We start from the raw sequence: 21796 nt of genomic DNA, 5'->3' as shown, positions 1-21796 counted from the left end.
TACATGCAGTCGTGGTCCGCTTTGTTTAATCATACACGTGGGTTCTTCCCGCTAAGTTCGATATTAATTTTATGAGTGGCTGTTTGAATTCATATACTAAATCAGGTCAGTCTGGTATTAAGAAACATATTTATTAATAAAAGAAATTATACAAGTAAGCATTACTACTAAGTAATCTGAATCATTCTCAAGTAATATCTTTGGTTCAATACTACTAAACAAAATACATGAATAAACTTGCTTGGACCACCTCTGTATGCAACTTAACATTATCTCATTAACACTTATCACACTTTCTACACTCACATTGTCACTAGTTATATTATCTAACACATTACTACTAATTCATACAGAATAAACATGGCCTTTCTAGGCAGACAGTTCTCAAACAAAATGGGCCTATGCCAAGTTGTAGACAGTATCTTAAAGTTCCATGAAATAAGTCCACTACACAAAATTGTTCTCTAGAAAGCATACAATTCCTCAACCGAAAAATATACCACAAGAGTCTATGTTACTGTCCCTGGAATGACAGTCGATGCTTTCTTCTGCCTTGTCTAGAACATCAAGGCTTCTTCTCAGTCTGCTATCTGTACGGCCGGATTCTCCGTGGGAAGGACAATATGGCTCCGGAGCTTAGCCAGAACGGACGGCATCTACTTGGTTCTTCCATCGCACGACATATCACAGCTATCCTAGTCCAAGGAAATAGCCAGCCCTACTTGGTGGTACGCTACGACAGACACCTCATACCTCCCACGGCCACCTGGAACTTCTCCATAGGTGCGGACTGGACCAATGTCCGAGCGATCAGGAAACTGGAACCAAAAAAGGCTCGAGTGGGGGGGGGGTTGCTTGATCCTTTTGTTTTCTTTCTTTTCTCGGCTATCGTGATTCCCACCAACGCGGTCACGTGGGTTTGCATCACGGCGTGCAGCTCCCTCTATTACATCGCAGGTGCGCTTGTTGTGTTTTTCCTGGAAAGCACTCTGGTTTCTCTTTCTCATAACTTCTCCCCCCCCCCCCCCCCGATATACGTAACACTGGACGGTCAAAAGGTGACCCTTGGACTCTGGCTTGCAGGGTTTGCTACCTTATAACACATGAAATGGGGTTCTTAAATAAATTTAACACTTTAATTAATTTCTTTATCTGATCCTTATACACAGCAGGTTAGGTCTTACAATTTTCTTTCATTTGTTATACAATTTCTTACTCCTAATTTAATGTTATATACAAAAAATTACTTTTCCAGTATATAGCCAACACACCACATTCTCTGCCTATATTTAAATAAAGTTGTTCTTGAATAATTCATGTTAAATCTTCTTTCTTAGTTTATTCAGGACACAACAAAGGTCAGCAATAACAAGACAGAGCATTGAAAATATCAACTGTCTTGTGAATGGAGTACCTATAGAACAAGTAAAACATTTCAGCCACTTAGGCACAATTTTTAGTGAAGATGATAAATTAAATATGGAAATAGACAACAGAATCAATAAAGCTGGTATGGTTGGAACTCAACTGAATAAGTTTATATGGAATAACAGAGAAATTAGTCAAAACACTAATTAGCTATATATAAGACAGTGTTCAAACCAATTTTAACTTATGGATCTGGGAGCTGGGTTAGAAGTAAAACGCTTGACCAAGAGAGACCTCCACGTAGTCTTTAAAGGGATGCGGAGAACCGACCAGGGCTTCTGACTTGTCCAATCCTCGCCTTCTCGTGGTGCACCCTGTTGGGTATCTATCTGGATACTGAACAAACGAGGATGGGATGCAATTTGGGATTTAGCTGACCAAATTATATTCCTATTGGTTAAACCAAAATAAAAATGATGGTACAGCATGACAAAATTTCATGCCGGCTGGGGCATCGGCATGTTAAACAAGGCCTCCCGTTATTTTTGCCAGGGAACTAGGGCGAACAGCGAAAAGTCAGCTACTAGAACAAATCTGAAATCACACACCAACTCAACATCACCAGAGTTAAAGATTGGTACAATCAACATAAGAAGCCTGAATGGCAAAGAAATGGAGCTGGCTGAGGAATTAGATAAGTACCAGATCGACATAATAGGGGTGACCGAAACAAAAAAGACAAAAACTGGTGAGATCTTTCTGAGCAATAAATACAAAATGTTATATTCAGGCAATGACAATCAAGGAAAAGAAGGAGTAGCTATAGTATTCAACACAAAATACAAGGCTAATCTTCTTGAATGGCAGGCAATCTCAAGTAGAGTAATGTGGGCAAAAATGAGAATGAGAAATTGGACAATGAGACTTATTTGTGCCTATAGTCCCACAGAAGGTTCTACTAAGGTAGAAGTGGAGGAATTTTTTGAAGCTTTAGAAAAAGCAACTGACACAATGAAAAAGGAAAAGTTGGTCCTTGTTGGGGATCTAAATAGCAGAGTAGGAAGTGATTGTCAGACATACAAAAATATTTTGGGAAAATTTGAAGAAAAGAGCAAAGCTAATAATAATGGCAAATATCTGTTGGATTTCTGCTCAGGACATGGACTGGTTATTACTAACACCATGTAACATAAAAATGTGCACATTCACATGGAGAGAAGAGGTAGGGAATAAGAAAATCTCATTGACTATGTTATTGTTGATAGTGATGTTTTCTCCCTGGTGCAGGACACCAGAGTGTACAGAGGATTTGAAATTGGAAGTAATCACTATTTAGTCTTGAGCAGGATAAAACTGAATTTCATATTGATAAGAATAACATGTAAGAAAGTTTTAAAGCAAATAAAAGTTGAGCAGCTCTCAGATGTGAACTGTAGACTAAAATACACAAAGATTATTGAAGAAAAAATGGAAGAGTTTAAGAACAGGAACCAAACCTTGGAGATTCAGTGGCAAGCCTTGAAGAAAACCCTAATTGATTCAGCTAGAGAGGCATGTGGTGAAGTTGTCTGCAAGGATAGAAAAATTAGAACTCCATGGTGGACACAGGAAGTTAAAGAGGCAGTGAAGGAAAAGAAAAAAGCATATCAAAAGTTCCTGGCAAATAAGTCAGCTTGTGCTCTTAGAGAATACAGAAACAAATGTAAGAAAGCAAAACATTGTGTAAAACTAGCTAAACAAAATTCATGGGAGAACTTTGGCAGGAACATAAAAAATAAATACCAAGAAGGTGACAAAATATTCTGGAGGTTGTTGAAGAAGCTTAGGAATGGAGGAAAGAGTGCTGTAAAAGGAGCTAGAGATGATAAAGATGACATGAAAATGAGAGAAAAAGATATCCTTGAAGTATAGAGTAATTACTTTGAAAAACTGCTAAATGAAACAAACAGTGATGACAGCACAGTGGTAAAAAAACACTGACCAGGCATGCAGTCAGGAATACATATCCATACTTGAAGTACAAAAAGCCATCAAAGGCTTGAAATGTGGAAAGGCAGTAGTAGTAGATGCTATTCGACCAGAAATGCTTAAGTATGGTGGTATAAAAGTCTTACAATGGCTGCACTGCATAGTTCAGAATGCCTGGACAGAGGGACGAATTCCCAATGATTGGAGTAGAGCTCTCATAGTACCCATATATAAAAAGGGAAATAAAACTGAATGTGAGAATTACAGTAGTATTTCTCTATTGAGTGTTTCTTGTAAGATATATGCAAGTATACTTGAGAAACAGTTGAGAAGAATTGTGGAAGTAAAGCTGGGTGAAGAACAAGCTGGATTGTGGCCAAATAGAGGCTGTCAGGATCAGATCTTCACTTTATGACAAATAGTGGAGAAAGCATGGGAATATAATAAAGATCTGTAGTTAAGTTTTGTTGATTTGGAAAAGGCATATGACAAGGTGCCAAAAGAGAAGCTATTCAATACGCTACAGTTATATGGTGTCAATGAGGCATTATATCAGGCAATACTTAGTCTTTATTTGAGTTGTAAGTCAGCAGTTAGTTAATGTTAAATCTGGTGTGAGACAAGGATGAACATTATCCCCTCTGTTATTCATTATCTATATGAATCACATTACGAAGGAAAGTGGTATTAAACATGATTTCAGAATTGGAGATGTTAATGTCAGCTCTTTGCTTTATGCGGACGATGTTATACCTCTAAATAAATCCGCTACAGGTTTGCAAGATTCCCTAACTAAATTGAATAACTGTTGTAATAGATATGGTATGAAGGTCAGCAATACAAAGACAATGAAAATAGGCAGAATCATTGAAAATGTCAACTGTGTTTTTAATGGAGAACATGTGGAACAAGTAAATCATTTCAGCTACTTAGGCACGATTTTTAGTGAAGATGGGAAATTAAATATAGAAATAGACTACAGAATCAACAAAGCTGGTATGGTAGGAAGTCAATCGAATAAATTCATATGGAATAAGAGAGAAATTAGTCAGAACACTAAATTAGCCATATACAAGACAGTGTTCAAACCAGTTTTAACTTATGGATCTGAGAGCTGGGTCAGAAGTAAAACACTTGACCAAAGACTAGAGACTGCAGATATGAGAGTCCTGAGAAAGATTAGAGGTGTGAACAGATGGCATCGATGGCAATATCATATTAAAAACGAGGATGTTAAGAAAGAACTTGACATTGTCAGCATGCAGGAATGTGTTAGCAGAGCTAATCTAAGGTGGTATGGTCACTTAAACAGAATGGACGAGGAAAGATTAGCAAAACAAGCATTCTCTGCCAGGTTGGCAGGAAAAGGACCCAGAGGAAGACCAAGATATAGGTGGATTGATACGGTACAAAGTGCCTTATACAATAGAAATATAAGATCTGATAATGTTGGAATCTTGATAAGTAACAGACTGATTTGGAAAAAAATTGTAGATAGGAAGTTAGTAATGATGTAAATTTTTCGTGTAGTACTATCATATCCTGTACATCCCTTGAGGGTACATGGCAGGAATTTGATGATGATGAAATGAAGATATTAGGAAAGACATTGTTAGCATCCAGGAATGTGTTAGCAGAGCTAATGTCGGGTGGTATAGTCACTTAAACAGAGTGGATGAGGAAAAGAATAGCAAAACAAGTGTTCTCTGCCAAGTTGGCAGGAAAAAGACCCAGAGGAAGATCAAGATATAGGTGGTGGATTGATATAGTAAAAAGTACCTTAGAAGACAGAAATATAAAATCTGATAATGGAGTTTTGACAGGTAACAGATTGATTTGGGGGAAAATTGTAGATAGGAAGTTAGTAATTATGTAGATTTTTTATATTATACTATCATATCCTCTGCACCCCTTGAGGGTACATGTCAGGAATTTGATGATGATGGATGGGTTTAACTGGTGATATCCAACTCTTTGCATATGATGCAAAGTCAAGGAGATGTTATGACCTTAAAGGAAGACTTGAATAGATTGTATGAATGGGCATGGAACTCTCTGTTCAGTGTTGCAAAATTGCAAAGGTTTTGAAGTTTGGTAAGCAATGATGGTAGGATGCAAAGCATACCTTAGTGGGGAAACTTTAAAAAAAAAAAGGTAGAAGAAATGAGAGATCTGGGAATGGTGGTGGACAAAGACCTGAAATTCAGGGACTGCATTGCACAAGTTGTGAAGTTATCACATTGGATAATGGCAATGATGCAAAGGACCTTAACATGTAGAAATGAAGAGGTTGATTCCATTCTATAAGGCCTTGATCAGGCATCATATGGAGTATTGTGTACAGATTTAGTCACTGGGTTCTCATAGCAACAGGGATATGTTAGGGTCCAGAGAACATTCACAAAGATGGTAACTGGTCTTTGGAATGTGGAGTATTAAGACAGATTGAAAAATTGTAATTTACAAAGACTTGTGAATAGGAGGAGGAGGGAGGATATAATTGAGACACCTGATAAAAATTCAGGGATTGTTAACATAGAAGAAATTTTTCATAGAATGGGAGAGTGGGGGATAGAACAAGAAATCATTCCTGGAAAACTGAAGTGTATAAAGAGGGCGTGAGCAAAGGAATGAGGAGAAGGTACTTTAGCATGGAGAGTGGAATGCATTGCCTGAGTGTGTTTTGAATGTTTACACATTGAATCAGTTTAAACACCCCTCATGATGAGTCTCTGACTCCTTGGAGGTTCGATGCTAATTTATATAGCCGATAGTTCCACCATTTTCTAATTTCAAATTTAGTGCATTTTACACAAGGAGGCTATACACCCTGTGAAAGTACATATCATGAACTGATAAGAATGCATTTTTTTCTCATATCAGATATGTTTCCATAATAGAACATTCATAAGCTTTGCGTCTTTTCACAAGCTCTCTCTCTCTCTTTTTTTCTCTCTTTCATCACACTTGATTCAAGAAAAAAAAAACCTCTTTGCTAATCTTGTGCAAACAAGATGGTCACAAAACATTGAAGTCTCAGCAAGAAAATCACTTCAATTTGTTTTGAAGCATTTTTACTTCTTTTTTTTTTCAGACTAAATAGATGGCTAACTTCATGGTTTTCTGATTTTTTTTTTTTTTTTTTTTTTTTTTTTTTTTTTTTTTTTTGGTGTTTTATTATTCCAAAACAAGAAAAATTAACTTCATAGTGTCAGCCATTCTGGAATTGGGTTTTGTACTGTATTTGATAATGCAGTATATAATATAACATAGAAAAATAGACATACTCAGTTTCACATATAATTTTTTTTTACTGTGCCAGTCATTATCCTATCGGGTCACACGTCGTTATTATTATTACACCGTCCATGGAGTTGGCAGAATCATCGTGGCAGGTTCATTTAACTGACAACATTATCTAATAAACTAATATTTTGAATATCTGATTTTGTTTCCATAATTAGTCTTCTGGGGGAGAGATTGAATTCTGATGCAACAAGGTGCATTATTTCATGCTTTAACTGTATATACAAAAATTTCTTTAACACCCTTTATTCTTTATAGGTTTTATGGAAGAATATCCAAGAGTCCTGATTGCCATGAAGAAACTAATTTAATTGCAATTAAAAATAACAAAGAGGGATTGGAAAGTAAGTGTGGTGCATTCAAATGTTATGATTTTAATTCATCAGTTTATTTATTACAATAAATTTTCTTCTTTCTTTCTCACCCTCTCATTTTTTATTTATAGTATAAAATTTGTATAGAACAATCTCTATAGACTACATACTAGTGTAGTGTGTGAGTGAGTGGGAAAACATAAAGAAGTATTTGATTGTTAAGTAAAGCAAAAGATCATTGAGCTCATTAAAGACTGTTAAAGTGTCTCTGTAGTGCATTTAGAAGAACAGTGGAACATTGCTCCCTTCAATTGAAATAGACCTGGATTTGATTCTCATCATGACGAGGGAAATCCTTATATGGGCTTCTTCAGTTGAAGGTGAGTTATCTGATCTCATACAGAGGTAGCAGGCTTTTTCTCCCAGAAACTCAAGTTTTTCATCTTGTGTACAGACAAAAATATGTTGTTGGTGATGATGGGCAGTAGATGGTGTTGATGGTGGTAGTTGTAGTAGGAGAAATAAGTCATAGTGGAGAGGGTGAGAGCAATAAATACAAAATGTTATATTCACGTATTAACAATCAGGGAAAAGAAGGCATAGCTATAGTATTCAACACAATAATACGAGGCTAATCTTCTTGAATAGCAGGCAATATCAAGTAGAGCGATGTGGGCAAATATCAGAATGGGACTTATTTGTGCCTATGATCCCACTGAAGGTTCTACTAAGGTAGAAGTGGCAGAATTTTTTGAGGATTTAGAGAAAGCAACTGACACAATGAAAAAGGAAAAGTTGGTCCTTGTTGGGAATCTAAATAGCAGAGTAGGAAATGATTGTCAGACATAGAAATATTTTATGAACATTTGGAGAAAAGAGCAAAGCTAATAATAATGGCAAATATTTGTTGGATTTCTGCTCAGGACGTGGACTAGGTATTGCTAACACAATATTCCAACATAAAAATGTGCATAAATTCACATGGAGAGAAGGTACAAGGAACAAGAAAAGTTTCATTGACTATGTTATTATTGTTGATAGTGATGTGTTCCCACTGGTGCAGGACACTAGGTGTACAGAGGATTTGGAAGTGATTACCATTTAGTCTTGAGCAGGATAAAATTGAATTTTATATTGAAAAGAAGAACATGCAAGAAAGTTTTAAAGTAAATAAAAGTTGAGCAGCTCTCGGATGTGAACTGTAGACTAAATTACATAAACATTATTGAAGAAAAAAATGAAAAAGTTTGAGAACAGGAACCAAACCTTGGCGATTCACTGGCAAGTCCTGAAGAAAACATTGATTGATTCAGCCAGAGAGGCATATGGTGAGGTTGTATGCAAGGATAGAAAAATCAGAACTCCATGGTGGACACAAGAAGTTAAAGAGGCAGTGAAGGAAAAGAAGAAAGCATATTGAATGATCCTGGCTAATAAGTTAGCTTGTATTTATTTTTACATATATCATTTTGTATTTATTGCTTAGAAAGATCTTGCCAGTTTTTGTCTTTTTTTGTTTCAGTCACCCCTATTATATTGACCTGGTACTTATCCAATTCCTCAGCCAGCTCCATTTCTTTGCCACTCAGGCTATCAACTTATATTGTTAGTACTGATCTTGAACTCTGGTGATGTTGAGTTGGGATGTATTTCAGGATTTGTTCTGGTAGCTGACTTTTTGCTGTTTGCACCTGGTTTCCTGACAAACACAACATGGGTCCTGTTTAACCAGCCAAAGCCCCAGCTAGCATGAAATTCTGTCATGTTTCACCATCATTTTACATTGTGGTTTAAGCCAATAAGAATAAATTTGACTAAATCCCAAATTGCCAGCCCTGTCCTTGTTCGTTCAATATCCAGGTAGATACCTAACAGGGTGCACCAGAAGAAAGTGAGAATTGGAAATTAGGTCAGAAGCCCTGGTTAGTTCTCCACATTTCTTTAAAGGCTATATGATAGTCTCCTCTCAGTTATACTGCTTTGACCCTTAAGCACCCCTCTGTCAGCTTATATTAATTATTGAATAAAATTATTCAATAAAAAGAATTTTATTGAATAAAATTGAAATTGAAATCAATTTTATTCAAGTCATCTCAAAATCATTGTTTTTCAAGAACCAAATATGCTTGAAATGAGTTCCATGCATGAAAAAGAAGTTGACTCCCTGTTCCATCTATGAAAAAGAGGCATTCCTTCAACATCAGCAGTTGCAGAGCTACTGTTGAAGGAATGCAGAACCAATGTGAGACACACACATTGGTTCTCCACAGCTTCCCTTATTGGAGGTTGAAGTGGCTTAAAAAAGTTCATTTTTGATCTCTAGAGTAGCATTTCCATGCCAGATAAAAAATAAATAAAAATACAAATATATATATACATATATAATAAAAATAAATAATTAGTCCACCTTATAGTATGAATGTACTATAGGTTTTGAAAAACCTTTTATGCATGGGAGGCACATAAAAAGTAAAACAAAAAACAGTAGATCTTCTCCATCAGCCTGAGAAATATAGTAATAACTCAGTACATCATAAAATTTCATTTCCTCCACTCATGTTTCCTATTAGACAGGATATATATATATATATATATATATATATAGATAGATAGATTTTTTTTTATTAAACTTTATAAAGCATACATTGCCTAGATAGATTACAAAAAAGGACTATTTACATATTATAAGAATGTATATTACAGAGAAAAAAAAAAGGATTTTCTTTTTAGATATACAATAGAAATGAGGGGAAAAAAGATACATTAGTGGTAGACAGGATTTTTCTTTTCACTAAGAGTCAATATTACAGTTTAGTATCACTTTTAGTTATTTTTCAGCTGAAGTGTATTGTCGTTGGCAATCCAGAACAGTGTACCAGTTGGATTCCACTCCCCTATGAATTTTGCGATAGTTCCTATTTCTTTGTAATAATCAAATTCCAGTGAAAGCCTACTGTGTGTTTTCCATCCAACGTAGGCTACACATGAGGGTTTGTTCTGATTCAGTGATGGATGGGTGCTGGTTATTTCTTGTGTGCTCAAGGTAGAAACTGTAAATGACGGCCTTGGCACAGATGAAAAGGAAATTCTATGTTCTGTGTTTGTTCTCTTCTGTTTGGACTTCCAGTAGTCTTCTTGGCTGTGTTCGTAGTTACAGGTGCCTAGAGGCTGAATTCAGGGTGTAGATGATCGTAGATAGATTGATAGATATGCATAGATGCATATATATATATATGTGTGTGTGTGTGTGTGTGTGTGTATGTAAGATGCATTATACTATGTAATGAGTCACATGTTTGTAGTCTGTATAAATTGAAGGAATACGATGCTCCCAAGTCATTGCAACTGTGTTTGGGTGAAATGGCTGTGAGAAGGGAATTGATGGAGTTTGAGGGAGGCATTGTGATAGTATGACATGTTACAGGCCTATCTGTTTGGAAAATTGTTGACAAATTGTACCATCCCAGGTCAACATCAGTGATACCATACTGAGATAGAAGTACAGGGAGTCAACTGCAAGTGCAATTCACAGTGTATGACTCACCATACTCACTGATTGTGATCTTCAAAGAATAATATGTAAAAATCACCATTCGTCGGCCAGCGCTACGAATGAAGAGTTCTTGGCATCGACTGGAACATCGGCTGAATGTTTTTGTGCAATCTGCACAAAAACATTCGGCCCCACATTATCCAAACCAACATGTAGCATCATCTTTAGTAATGCAAAAAGTGTATGTACAGTGGGACCTGGAAGTTGGAAAGCTGCGTTACAGTGATGAATTATGCTACAGCCTCTACCGAGCAGGTGGACAGATGTGGCAGATACCTGGCGAATGTCTTTTACTAGAGTGCATAACCTCAACTATGAAATTAAGAGGTGGTAGAGTGATGTATGACAATGTTTTTCCTGATTTGGCCTTGTAACTGTAATGCTAATGCTATAAACTCCAAGAGATATCTGAACATTCTGGACAACACGGTACTTCCTATTTTGTATCATTCTATGGAACTGACTATTGCCTCTTTCATCAAGACAATGCATTGTGCCATAAGGCTCTGCTGTAATTATGTGGGAACCACATAAAAAATAATAATAATAAATTTTTAAAAATTTTAAAAAAGTGGATATTTTCCATCAGCCTGAGGAAGGGATTCTATATACAGTGATAACTCACTATATGATGAAATTTCATTTCCTCTACTCATGCTTCCTATTAGATAGGATATGTATATATATATATATAGTATACAGAACTTGTTACTATTTAGTTTGAACCTATTATTCATCTGTGAGCATATCACTTCTTTAACTTTTCTAACAAGAGAACTATCAACCAACAGTACTCTTCAAATGTACATTCACTAATCCAAATATAACAGAATAGACTGTGGAAAAAGGTACTTCATTTCTGATTAGTGAGCTGTGGTAACTTCCAGTGGCTTAAGACTAGTCAACAAAGATTCATTGGTTTGACATTCATCGGATTTAAGAAACCTGCATTTATCTAATGATTTTGTTACATTACACTTTCACCCAGCATTACATCTCTTATAGCTCTTCTTGATTCATGTGATATAATATTCAGATTTCGGTATTATTTTATTTACTAGATTGGAGTCTTGAATTAAATTCATTTGTTGTGCCTTTTAATGCTAAGATTGTATCTGAAGAGTGCTTAAAATGTCCTGTAAGTTTCCTTAATATTGAGCACAGCCTTAAAATTTGGTGAATTTTAAAAATGAGTTTATAGCTAATTGAAGAGAATAAACACTATGAATGTTGTTCTGTTGATCATCTTCTATCTATGAATCATACATTCCAGCATTATCAATCCTATTTTTATCATTGTCATGAACAATGGCACAAACTTCTAGCTGTAATTTATCTACATAATACTGAAGGTTATGCACAATATTAGCACTTGTACATCTGTTAAGTACCTTTTTAAGTTTCAGTTACTTAAGTTTTCAATTCTTATGCATCATTGATGTAATAACATGTTACTGTGTGAACGGATCATTTACCATTGAGATCCAGTGATCAGTAAGTGCACTGGTTTGTCTCCATTGAGAATGTACTTTAACTATTACTTTCTTTCATTATACATATTCAGAATTCTATTTTTTACTGTATCCTGGAGTTTTTATCACTCGTTAAACTTAAAAAGGCATTTGACAGGATTCCACAAAGAAGTCTATTGCATAAATTGGAGCAAATGGGGATGAATATGAATCTGGTGATTTCGATTAGAGGATGGCTGATGGACAGATATCAGAGAGTGATTTCTGGAGGAGTTGAGTCCAAGAAAAAGCAGGTGACCAGTGGTATACCACAGGGCTCAGTATTTGGTCCTCCTCTGTTTTATAATTTGTACATCAGTGATATAGGAAATGATTTCACAGAAAATATTCAGTTCTTTGCTGATGATGCTAAACCGGGAAGAGCAATGGTAAATGAAGGTGATCCTGAAGAAAGACTTAAATAGATTAGTAGGATGGGCAGAAGTGAATGGCTTCCAGTTTAATGCAGCCAAGTGTAAGATGATGCACTTTGGAGAAGAGATCACAAGTTGTGTACTATACTGATGGAACTGAACTGCAGGAAATTGATGAGGCCAAACATTTGGGAGATGATTGTGGACAGAGAGAGAGTTGAAGTTTAGAAGGCATGTTGCAAAGGTAGTGAAAACAGCACTTCATATTACATGGTTGTTGAAGAACATACTAGCAAGTAGGGATAGAGAAGTTATTGTTTCCCTATATAAAGCCACACCTTAACTACTGTGTGCAGATGTGGACACCTCGATTCTGTGGGAATGAAGAAGTGGTGAGGAGGATCCAGAAACAAGTGACAAAGATTGTGGCAGGTGTATGGAATGCTCCCTATGAGAATAGATGTAAAAACTTCAAAAATTAGATGCAAATAAGTTATTAAAGGACATTTATAGGATTGAAACTGAAAACTTTTTTTTCAGTACATGGCAGGAATGGAGAGAACGAGGGATCACCCATGGAAATTGTGTAAGAGTGTGGTTTAGCAATTGTGTTAGGACTAGATTTTTTTCTTGGAGAATGATGAGTGAATGGAATGGGTTGCTAACGATAGTTATGAGTGCTTCTTCAGTGAATGAGTTTAAGGAGAGGTGTAATAGATTGCATGAATAATCGATATTCTGCAATGAGTGTTCTGACCCCATGGAGATAATTGTATAATAATAATAACCTTTCATGAGGCAAATTACCATATTTTGATGAAGCAAAATGAGCTATGATTTGTTGCTTAGTTTGTGTGTTTAAGAGCAATTGTTTTAGCAACTTACTTATAGAGCCATGGTCATTATGTATGAATTTTAGTACAATTTACATTTGACACTATCCTGTTTATCCAAGATATTTTCAAAATATTGCCAACCTTTGCTCTTTTTAGTAGCCATATTGTTTTATTATTTACAGATAAACTGTCAAAAAAAATCACAGTATTAAAGAAATAAAGAACATCAATATAAAAACATGGCAATTAAAATATTTGTAAGATTAATGACTATTCTCATTAATTTGAAATTTTGTAATATATTTAAAATATAGCATATAAAAATATCTTAAATTTATATTATAAAACTTCCTGTTTTTAACCCTCTTGTGTTAAATAAAATAAATGTTTCACTACAACATACCAAGTGGTTCATTGTTGAAAATGAATAGATTTTGGTACCCATTGCAGTCCTTAGTCATGATAGAAATTAATTATTTTTTAAAATTCTGTAATTAAAAACATGCATCAAGTAGACCTCTGCATTAAATCTTTATTCCTTAAATTGCATTGAAAATTCCAAAGAACTTATAATTAAAGTAATTGTACATAATTATAATTACTTTTTTCTCATACCATGGCTTCAGGGCATGCCCAGTCTTCAGATCATAATTTTTAGACAACCCTTGAAATGCATAAAGAAGTGTGCTTATGGTCAAGAGAATGAGTTGTTCTCATGGAATAAATTTTAGAAACTTTTATTATAATTTAGTTCAGTGTATATATATGGAGATAGAAACTTCCGTATTCCAGTAATATATTATATTTGTCATTACATAAGATGAATTTTTGCCTCCCCTGGAAGTTCATCTCAACTCATATAGCTATCTGTAATTAGTCATTAGTCAATAAAAGCTGGCCTGGTTGGCTGAGTGGCTAGCATATCTGTTCTCCAGCCAAGAGACTGCTGGTTCAAATCCTGACAAGGACATGGATGTTTGTGATTGTCCTATAACCGTTTACCATATGTACTGCTGAAACCTGAATCCCGGCACAGTATGACCTTTGGTGTCTTTGCACCATAAAAATCAAATCAAAATCAAAAGTCAATAAAAAATTAAAAAAAAGAAAATGATCATATCTAAAAGTAATCTGTACAATTTGCTATGGATCTGCAAAAAAAAATTTGCTTATTGATGAAATAGCAATCCAGTACTTCCCCTATCTAAACAAATTTAAATTTAATCACAAGCTGCTTCTTAAGTTTACAAGTCACATAAATTATATATTTCTTAGTTTTCTGGTGTTTAATAATATTGCATTATTTTACAAAATGTATTATACAGATCCTATCCCCACCCAGCTAAATAAGAGTCATCAACTTTTCACTATAATGAAATTTGGCATGGAGACCAAAGGAACAGTTTATTTTAATGCAAAGTTTGCAGTATTGAATTTCCTTTAGAAGGCTGTTGATGTTATAGATCTTTGGCCTGGACCTTTTTAATAGTTTGCTATATTATTATTATTCAGGCCTCCATAGAGTCAAGAGACTTATCATGGGAGGACCTTCCTAGGAAACACAAAGTCTATCATACCACTCCTTGAACTCATTGACCATTCTTGCTCTCACCACTCTATCAGGAAATACATTCCACAGTTCAACCACCCTCCACACAAAGAAACTACTCCTCACCTCTTACTCACAGCTTCCTTTCGTAACTTCCAGGGATGGCACCTTGTCATCGCTCCTTCCCACAAGTGAAAGAACTCCCCAGTGTCAACCCTGTAACTGCCTCTCAACAGTTTAAAAGTCTCCATCATATCACGTCTCCTTCTTCTATCCACCAAACTCTGCAGTCCACATTCCTTCAGCCAATCCTCATAACTAACATTGTACAGTCCTGAAACCATATTTGTTAACTGCCTCTGTACCCTTTCCATAGTTAATTTATCCCCTTCAAATCCTGGAGACCAGATCCGAGAACAATAGTCTAAGTGTGGCCTGATCAGAGTCTTATACAACGGAATGATAAGTCTTTTATCTCTGCAGGTCAGTGTCCTTCTCAGTATTGCAGCAATCCTCTGGGTTACCTTCACCACCTTTGCAATATGCTACCTGAATTTCAATTTTCTATCAGTCATCACCCCCAGATCTCTTGTCTTCTCTACTTCCTCCAGTACAGCTCCTCCAATTGAGTATGTAGTTTCCACTTTCCTATAGTGAAAGTGAATTATAAAATGAACTATATTGGCTTAAGTTGTGCATGTATTTACTTAGGATATGAAGCAAATTAAAAATTTAAGCCATCTCAGAGTGTGTTTCAGATACTGAGTACTCTGGATGTCAGTAAAGCTGTGGGACTGGATGGTATTTCACCACGAGTTTTGAGAGAATGTGCTAGGGAATTGACAGTGCCTTTAGCGTGGCTTTTCAATGAAAGTCTGGCTTTGGCAAAGGTGCCCAGGGAATGGAAGGAAGGTAAGATAGTGCCATTGCATAAGGGTGGTAACAGACTGGAAGTGTCTAATTATAGGCCAGTCTGTGTGTCATCAGTAGTTGTTAAGATCTTGGAGAAAGTGGTGAGGGATCGTATACAGCATTGGGCAGATGAGGGTAATGTTATCTGTGAGAGTCAACATGGATTTGTCAAAGGATGCTCTTGTTTTAGCAATATGCTAGCCTTTTATAATCAAGTTACAAGAACATTAGATGAGGGAAAGGCATATACTGCAATTTTCTTAGACTTGGCGAAGGCATTTGATAGGGTGCCACATGATAAGCTGATATTTAAGTTGCAGTACATGGGTCTGGATGTCAGATTGGTCAACTGGATTCAGGATTGGCTGTCTGATAGGTATCAGAGAGTTGTGTATGGTGGAGCAGTTTCCAGGAGGCAGAGGGTTACAAGTGGGGTCCCACAGGGCTCAGTACTAGGACCTATATTGTTTAACCTTTATATCAATGACATAGCCAGTGGGTTGCAGGGGGATATTCAGTTGTTTGCAGATGATGCGAAGCTGGGAAGGATTATTAGTAATAGTGCAGATGTGGTAGCCCTGCAAGAGGATTTAAATAAGCTAGATAGATGGGCAAATGAATGGGGGTTTCAGTTTAATGCAGCAAAATGTAGGGTCTTGAGGTTTGGGAAACATCGATGGGATGCTGCATACTCTATGGGTGGAGTTATACTGGAAGAAGTAGGGGAGACAAGAGATCTGGGGTTGATGATTGATAGAAACCTGAAGTTTAGGGGACATATTGCAAAGGTGGTGAAGGTAACACAGAGGATTGCTGCTATTATGAGAAGGACACTGACCTGCAGAGATAAGAGGGTTATCATTCCATTGTATAAGTCTCTGATCAGACCACACTTGGACTATTGTTCTCAGATTTGGTCCCCAGGATTTGAAGGGGATAAATTAACTGTGGAAAGGATACAAAGACGGATGACAAATGGTTTCAGGACTGTACAAGGATAGTTATGAGGATCGGCTGAGAGAATGTGGACTGCAGAGTTTGGTGGATAGAAGAAGGAGAGGTGATATGATTGAGACTTTTAAACTGTTGAGAGGTGGTTACAGGGTTGACACTGGGGGTTCTTTTGCTTGATTGAACAGCGGGAAGGAGTGATGACAAGAGGCCATCCCTGGAAGTTACGAAAGGAAACTGTGAGCAGGAGGGTAAGGAGTGGTTTCTTTGTGTGGAGGGTGGTTGAGCCGTGGAATGCATTGCCTGATGGAGTGGTGGGAGCAAGAACGGTCAGTGAGTTTAAAGAGTGGTATGATAGACTTTGTGTTTCTCATGGGGACCTCCTCTCGATGAGTCTTTTGACTCCTTGGAGGCCTGAATAATAATAATAATAATTATAATCTTCATCAGAATAACTTTTCCAATTCTCATCTATTATCTCATCAGCTTTGAACTTCTATTCAAACATCTTAACCAAGAACAAATTCTATGCAGAGTTGTTACAGATAAATTTCAGTGTCTTATGTCTTTTCAGAAATTTCAGGTGAAAAAATCTGGATAGAACTGAAGAAAATATGCATGGGTAACCACTGTAAGCAAATAATACTCAAAATGCTTGAGTTGGGAATCGCACCTCTCATTGGTGAGTCAAATACAATTTTAAATCTCAATTTATCATAAGCATTATGAATATATTTGATGTTCACATAAAATTTGTTTGCTGAATATGCTAAGTATCCACATAGCTATAGGATAGTTAAAAAAACTGGATTTTTGAATTATTATTACTTTTTGGATATATTATTATTATTATTTCTTGGATAAATATTTTTTTTCATCTTCAAATTCTTGATACCCTCAAGAATTGTACAGAGTGCATTTTCTTTATGAAGAAAATTTTTCATCCTCAGCACCAATACCTTTCAGCAACTCTTTCATCTCTAAAAGAGGAAAAAGTTGATTGCTTTTTTTTTTAACATAAGAAAAGTAAAAGAATCAGATATATTTGGCATTTACATTAATAATTGTTTAAATTGATGTGACTGAAATTCAGTGTTAATTATTAGGTATTGATGAATGAGCCCAAAGGAAGGAGGACAGGCTGTGACTATATCTCTTTAAAAGAGATGACTACAATACTGTTATCAAAGTCAAGGCTTGTGTAGAATTGCAGTGAACGGTCAAGCTGGTTGCAGCAGCATGGAGTTTCATCTGTTATCATTTTCATTGTAGCTGATACTGCAATGAAACAATGAAAGTGCCCAGAGTGCTGTCAGAAGAACAACATTGTCTTTTTTGAATTTCATCTAGAATAATAAACATAAGGACTAAATTCGATTTGAATGAGCTTGAAGGGGTTAGCTGCTATTAATACAGAGGAAGAATGGTTTTTAATTCCAGAATATCAAATATCCTCTTCTAAAAAATACCCAAATTGTTCAAAAAATACGTGCAACTAGTAGCCATAACTGTTTATTTTATTTTATATATTTCTTTATTTTAATCTGAATCCATCCTCAAAAGTTGTAAACTTAGAATACATAAGCACTGGAGATAATCCAAGGGTTAAATAATCTGGAAACTCTGCTCTAGGGATCAAACATGAGACTTATCAAGTTACTTCGGTAAGCAAAGTATATTGATGGTCTCTTATGGTCTCACATAAGAAAAAATCTATTTGCCACCCAAAGACATCATAAACACACACACACCATATGTGGTTCAACCCGCAGCATCTTGATTGGTGAACAAATACTATTCGCTTGACTGACTAAGCTTGCACTCATCTTATGGCATACTCCTAAAAAACATTATCCTGCAGAAACAAAACAACAATTAAATGACTGTGACAGTTTGAGCTCCACTGTTGCTTGGATTTTTAGGCTCATTTCCTAAATTTCCTGGTTCTTATTCTACCAAGGTTACTTACACCATAAATTATTAGCCTTTTTAATGAAACTAACATAAAAAAAAATGTATTCCGGACTTAGCACCACCTAAGCTGGCTGGATGACATCTATTAATAAACATATCAACTATAAATCCCCAGTAATAGGATTGTCCTCTGAGGGAATCAGTAAAATATCTTAGCATCAGGAAGTTTTTTTTAACTTATCTACAAGAGAGGTTTTTTTTTTTTTTTTTTTTGTGATCACACCCATTTGCTAGAGTTCCAAATTTTAGAACTGCAGATAAACTAAGTATTATATAATCCAGAAACTTTGCTCTACAAAGTTTTGGATCTTTCATAAATAAGGTTTGGTTTAACACAGTGCTGTGAAAATCGTTTATCCTGAAACTGTCATAAACATGCTTGCAAGTGGGATTCAAATCCACAGCTTGTTTGTTGCAAAAGTCACCATCCACTCAGCTGACATAAGGACAATCATTATGCTTACATGGGAACAGTTTTATCACTATAATCATCAAATTCCTGATATGTACCTAAAAAGAATATACAGGATAACTGCAGCACATATATAGTTCATATTATGGATAACTTTTCAACAATTTTCTTTAAAATTAAACTACTCTTTTTCATGTCCCCAGTATTGTCTGATTATTGGGTTTACATTCTGTCAGAATTGTCAGTACTGTCAGATTACATTTTGGTTTTCTGGTGCACTGCTAGCTTCACTGATAAGTTGAATGTTATTCTTTCTGGATATATTGCCTATCATCCTGGCCTCAAACACCTGCTTTGTTAACCTTTATATCAGCTCTCCTTTCTATAACTTGAAAAATCCTCTTTTTCTATCTTAGAACCTTCTGCAAAATAGGCACAAATGAGTCTCATTTCCCATTTCGCAATTGTTTACACATCACTACTTGAAATTGCCTGCCATCCAAGAAATTTTATCTTCATTCTCTGACCACTGTTCCCTGAATATAATATCTTAATAATTATTTTTGTGTCTTTGTCTCAGGAACACCAATTATGTCAACATAGATTCTTCCAATTCTACTTCTTTTCCATTAATATTTCTAAAGTTGAAGATGCCTATCTTCACTTCTGTTGAACTTGAGTTTCTTCTAGTAGTTGAATTTTCACTTATAAAAACAGCACAGACTTCTTTAACCACTGATGTCCGAACCAGTGTAACGAATGAAGTCTAATGCGTTATTGTAGACGGGTATTAACTCTTTATTCTAATTAGAAGTGCGCTTTTGCTTTCGTAATCTTTCTTACTTATTCTATTGCGTACTATGTTTATCCACCTTTCGTATTTACTAGTCGTATACCTATGAACACTGGAAAATTTATTTGTTAAGACTGCGCCACCAGTATTTCTATATTAGCATAAGACTCAGTAATATGTCCAGTAGATCTCTCTCTCTCTTACTAGCATATATTCCTTCAATGAAGTTTACATAAACAGTCATAGTTCTTAAGTACTTAAACTACACTTTTAATGCCTTAGTTGTTTCCCACTCACAGATCCGGATTTATCTAAGAACAGTGCATTGTAAAATAAAAGATCAGGCGGCAATCTATTGACATATAATTAAAACACATTTATTTACATTAATAACAAAGTACATTAATTAAACAATAGGGAGGTTACTCTCTCTACCTATCTGTTAGACTTTTAGCATAAAGAAACAAACTTTCCCTTTTCAATACTAAACAACTATATAATATAATTGCTCAATTACTTCTCTATTTATTAAATCAAATTATTGAGACTCTAATTTACTCAAAAAGAGGTTAGCTAGCTATGCCAAGTTATCTCATAAATTATATTCCAATTAATAACAATTCACAGGACTCTCTTATAGACACTTCTTATTACTATTTCTTATCAGTCTATCTATAACGTACCTCCTAGATTACAAACGGAATGTACAACAAAAGATGGAACAAACTTACAGAGGCTCTGTGTTGCACACTCATCCAAAGGTCCTGCTCTAAAGTCCCTATGCTTTTCCTTTCATCTTGGACTTTAGGTTTCCGTCTGGAGAGTCTTGCTTCGGGAGCGTCTCGTCGGGATATTGGCTGGCTTTGGACTGCAGTTTTCTGGTACTCAAAAGCTCAGGCAAGAGGTTTCAGCATATGGACATATGGGCTTGAAGATCGCTCCTCGACTTTTGGCTTCGGTTGACCTCCCACGGCAAAAGGACATCCAACCAACACTGCCTCGAGTATTTACATCGGCTGTTCTCTCGTCATTTCCATTCTTCTCCTCTGGCGTGGGCTCGCCGTAATGTCCAGTCCTCTGGATCCTACTACCGATATTTCTGCCTTTAACTGCCAACTCCGATGTCCGGCTCAGTCCCTTTTTATTTCACGTTCTCCGACACCTTGCACAAAGGGTTGTAACCCCCAAAGAATTCAGCATGACTCCTTAATCTTCTGTTAAGATCAACCCGTTCTTTCTTCTCCTCTGCTCACTCCTTTAATCTTATCTTGTCGGGCAGCAGAAACTTGTCTGAACCTTGCCAATGCCTTTGACACTGACTGTGAAGGTGTTTATATGCAGAGCTCGCAAACAACTTTCTTATACACTAAATTCGTAAACAGCTTGCTTATGCCCTTATACATAGCTATTATGCAAAGTTCTGGGTGGGAAATGACTGTACAAAGTATAGTCAATTCTCATAGGGGTTATTTACATTAATATTTAGCATAAAATATTAGACATAAAAGGTTATTTTTGTAACAATCTCATGAGACTTGACCTCTGTAAAAATCGATGTAAAGTGGCATTTCCAAGCTACATCGAGTTTTACACCAGCACATAACATTTCATCACATTGTACTGTCATTTTTGTTAGTGGTTTAATCTGTTACCTTTTTCATTCAATATGTAGATGGATGCCTACTATCAGGATACACAACAAGGTGATTAGAAAGCCCTGATTGATTCTCCATCTTCCTTACAAACTATATAGATGGCTCATTCCATTTATCTAGCTTTGATCCCTGAGTGATCTTAGTTTTTGAACTTAATAATTAAATACAGACTATAGAAAGAGAATATTACGCAACTGCCAGTGGTTCAGTGTGAAATGTCACTCACTGATTACTTCAGCATGATATAATTACTATATACAATGTTTACTGGTGTGTGTTCTGAAACACTCTTTAAAACTGGAAGAAGGGATAGTCATATG

The 21796-nt window shown here is 35.9% G+C and overlaps 1 protein-coding gene across 3 annotated transcripts in view; it reads left to right on the top strand.

Annotated features, from left to right (window-relative positions):
* Positions 1-21796, top strand: part of LOC150099514 (CCA tRNA nucleotidyltransferase 1, mitochondrial-like) — a 60729-nt gene that overhangs the window by 16666 nt on the left and 22267 nt on the right. For all 3 annotated transcript variants that reach the window (XM_090404057.1, XM_090404055.1, XM_090404054.1), the window contains exons 5-6: positions 6901-6986; positions 17217-17324. In XM_090404057.1, coding sequence (XP_090260183.1) covers positions 6901-6986; positions 17217-17324 — 194 coding nt within the window. The remainder of the gene's footprint in view (positions 1-6900; positions 6987-17216; positions 17325-21796) is intronic.

The sequence above is a fragment of the Typopeltis vanoorti genome, chromosome 14 (genome assembly GCF_054136105.1).
Source record: "Typopeltis vanoorti isolate ZY-2024b chromosome 14, IOZ_Tvanoo_1.0, whole genome shotgun sequence".
In the NCBI taxonomy this organism is placed as follows: domain Eukaryota; kingdom Metazoa; phylum Arthropoda; class Arachnida; order Uropygi; family Thelyphonidae; genus Typopeltis; species Typopeltis vanoorti.
This window is presented reverse-complemented; position numbering and strand designations above follow the sequence as displayed.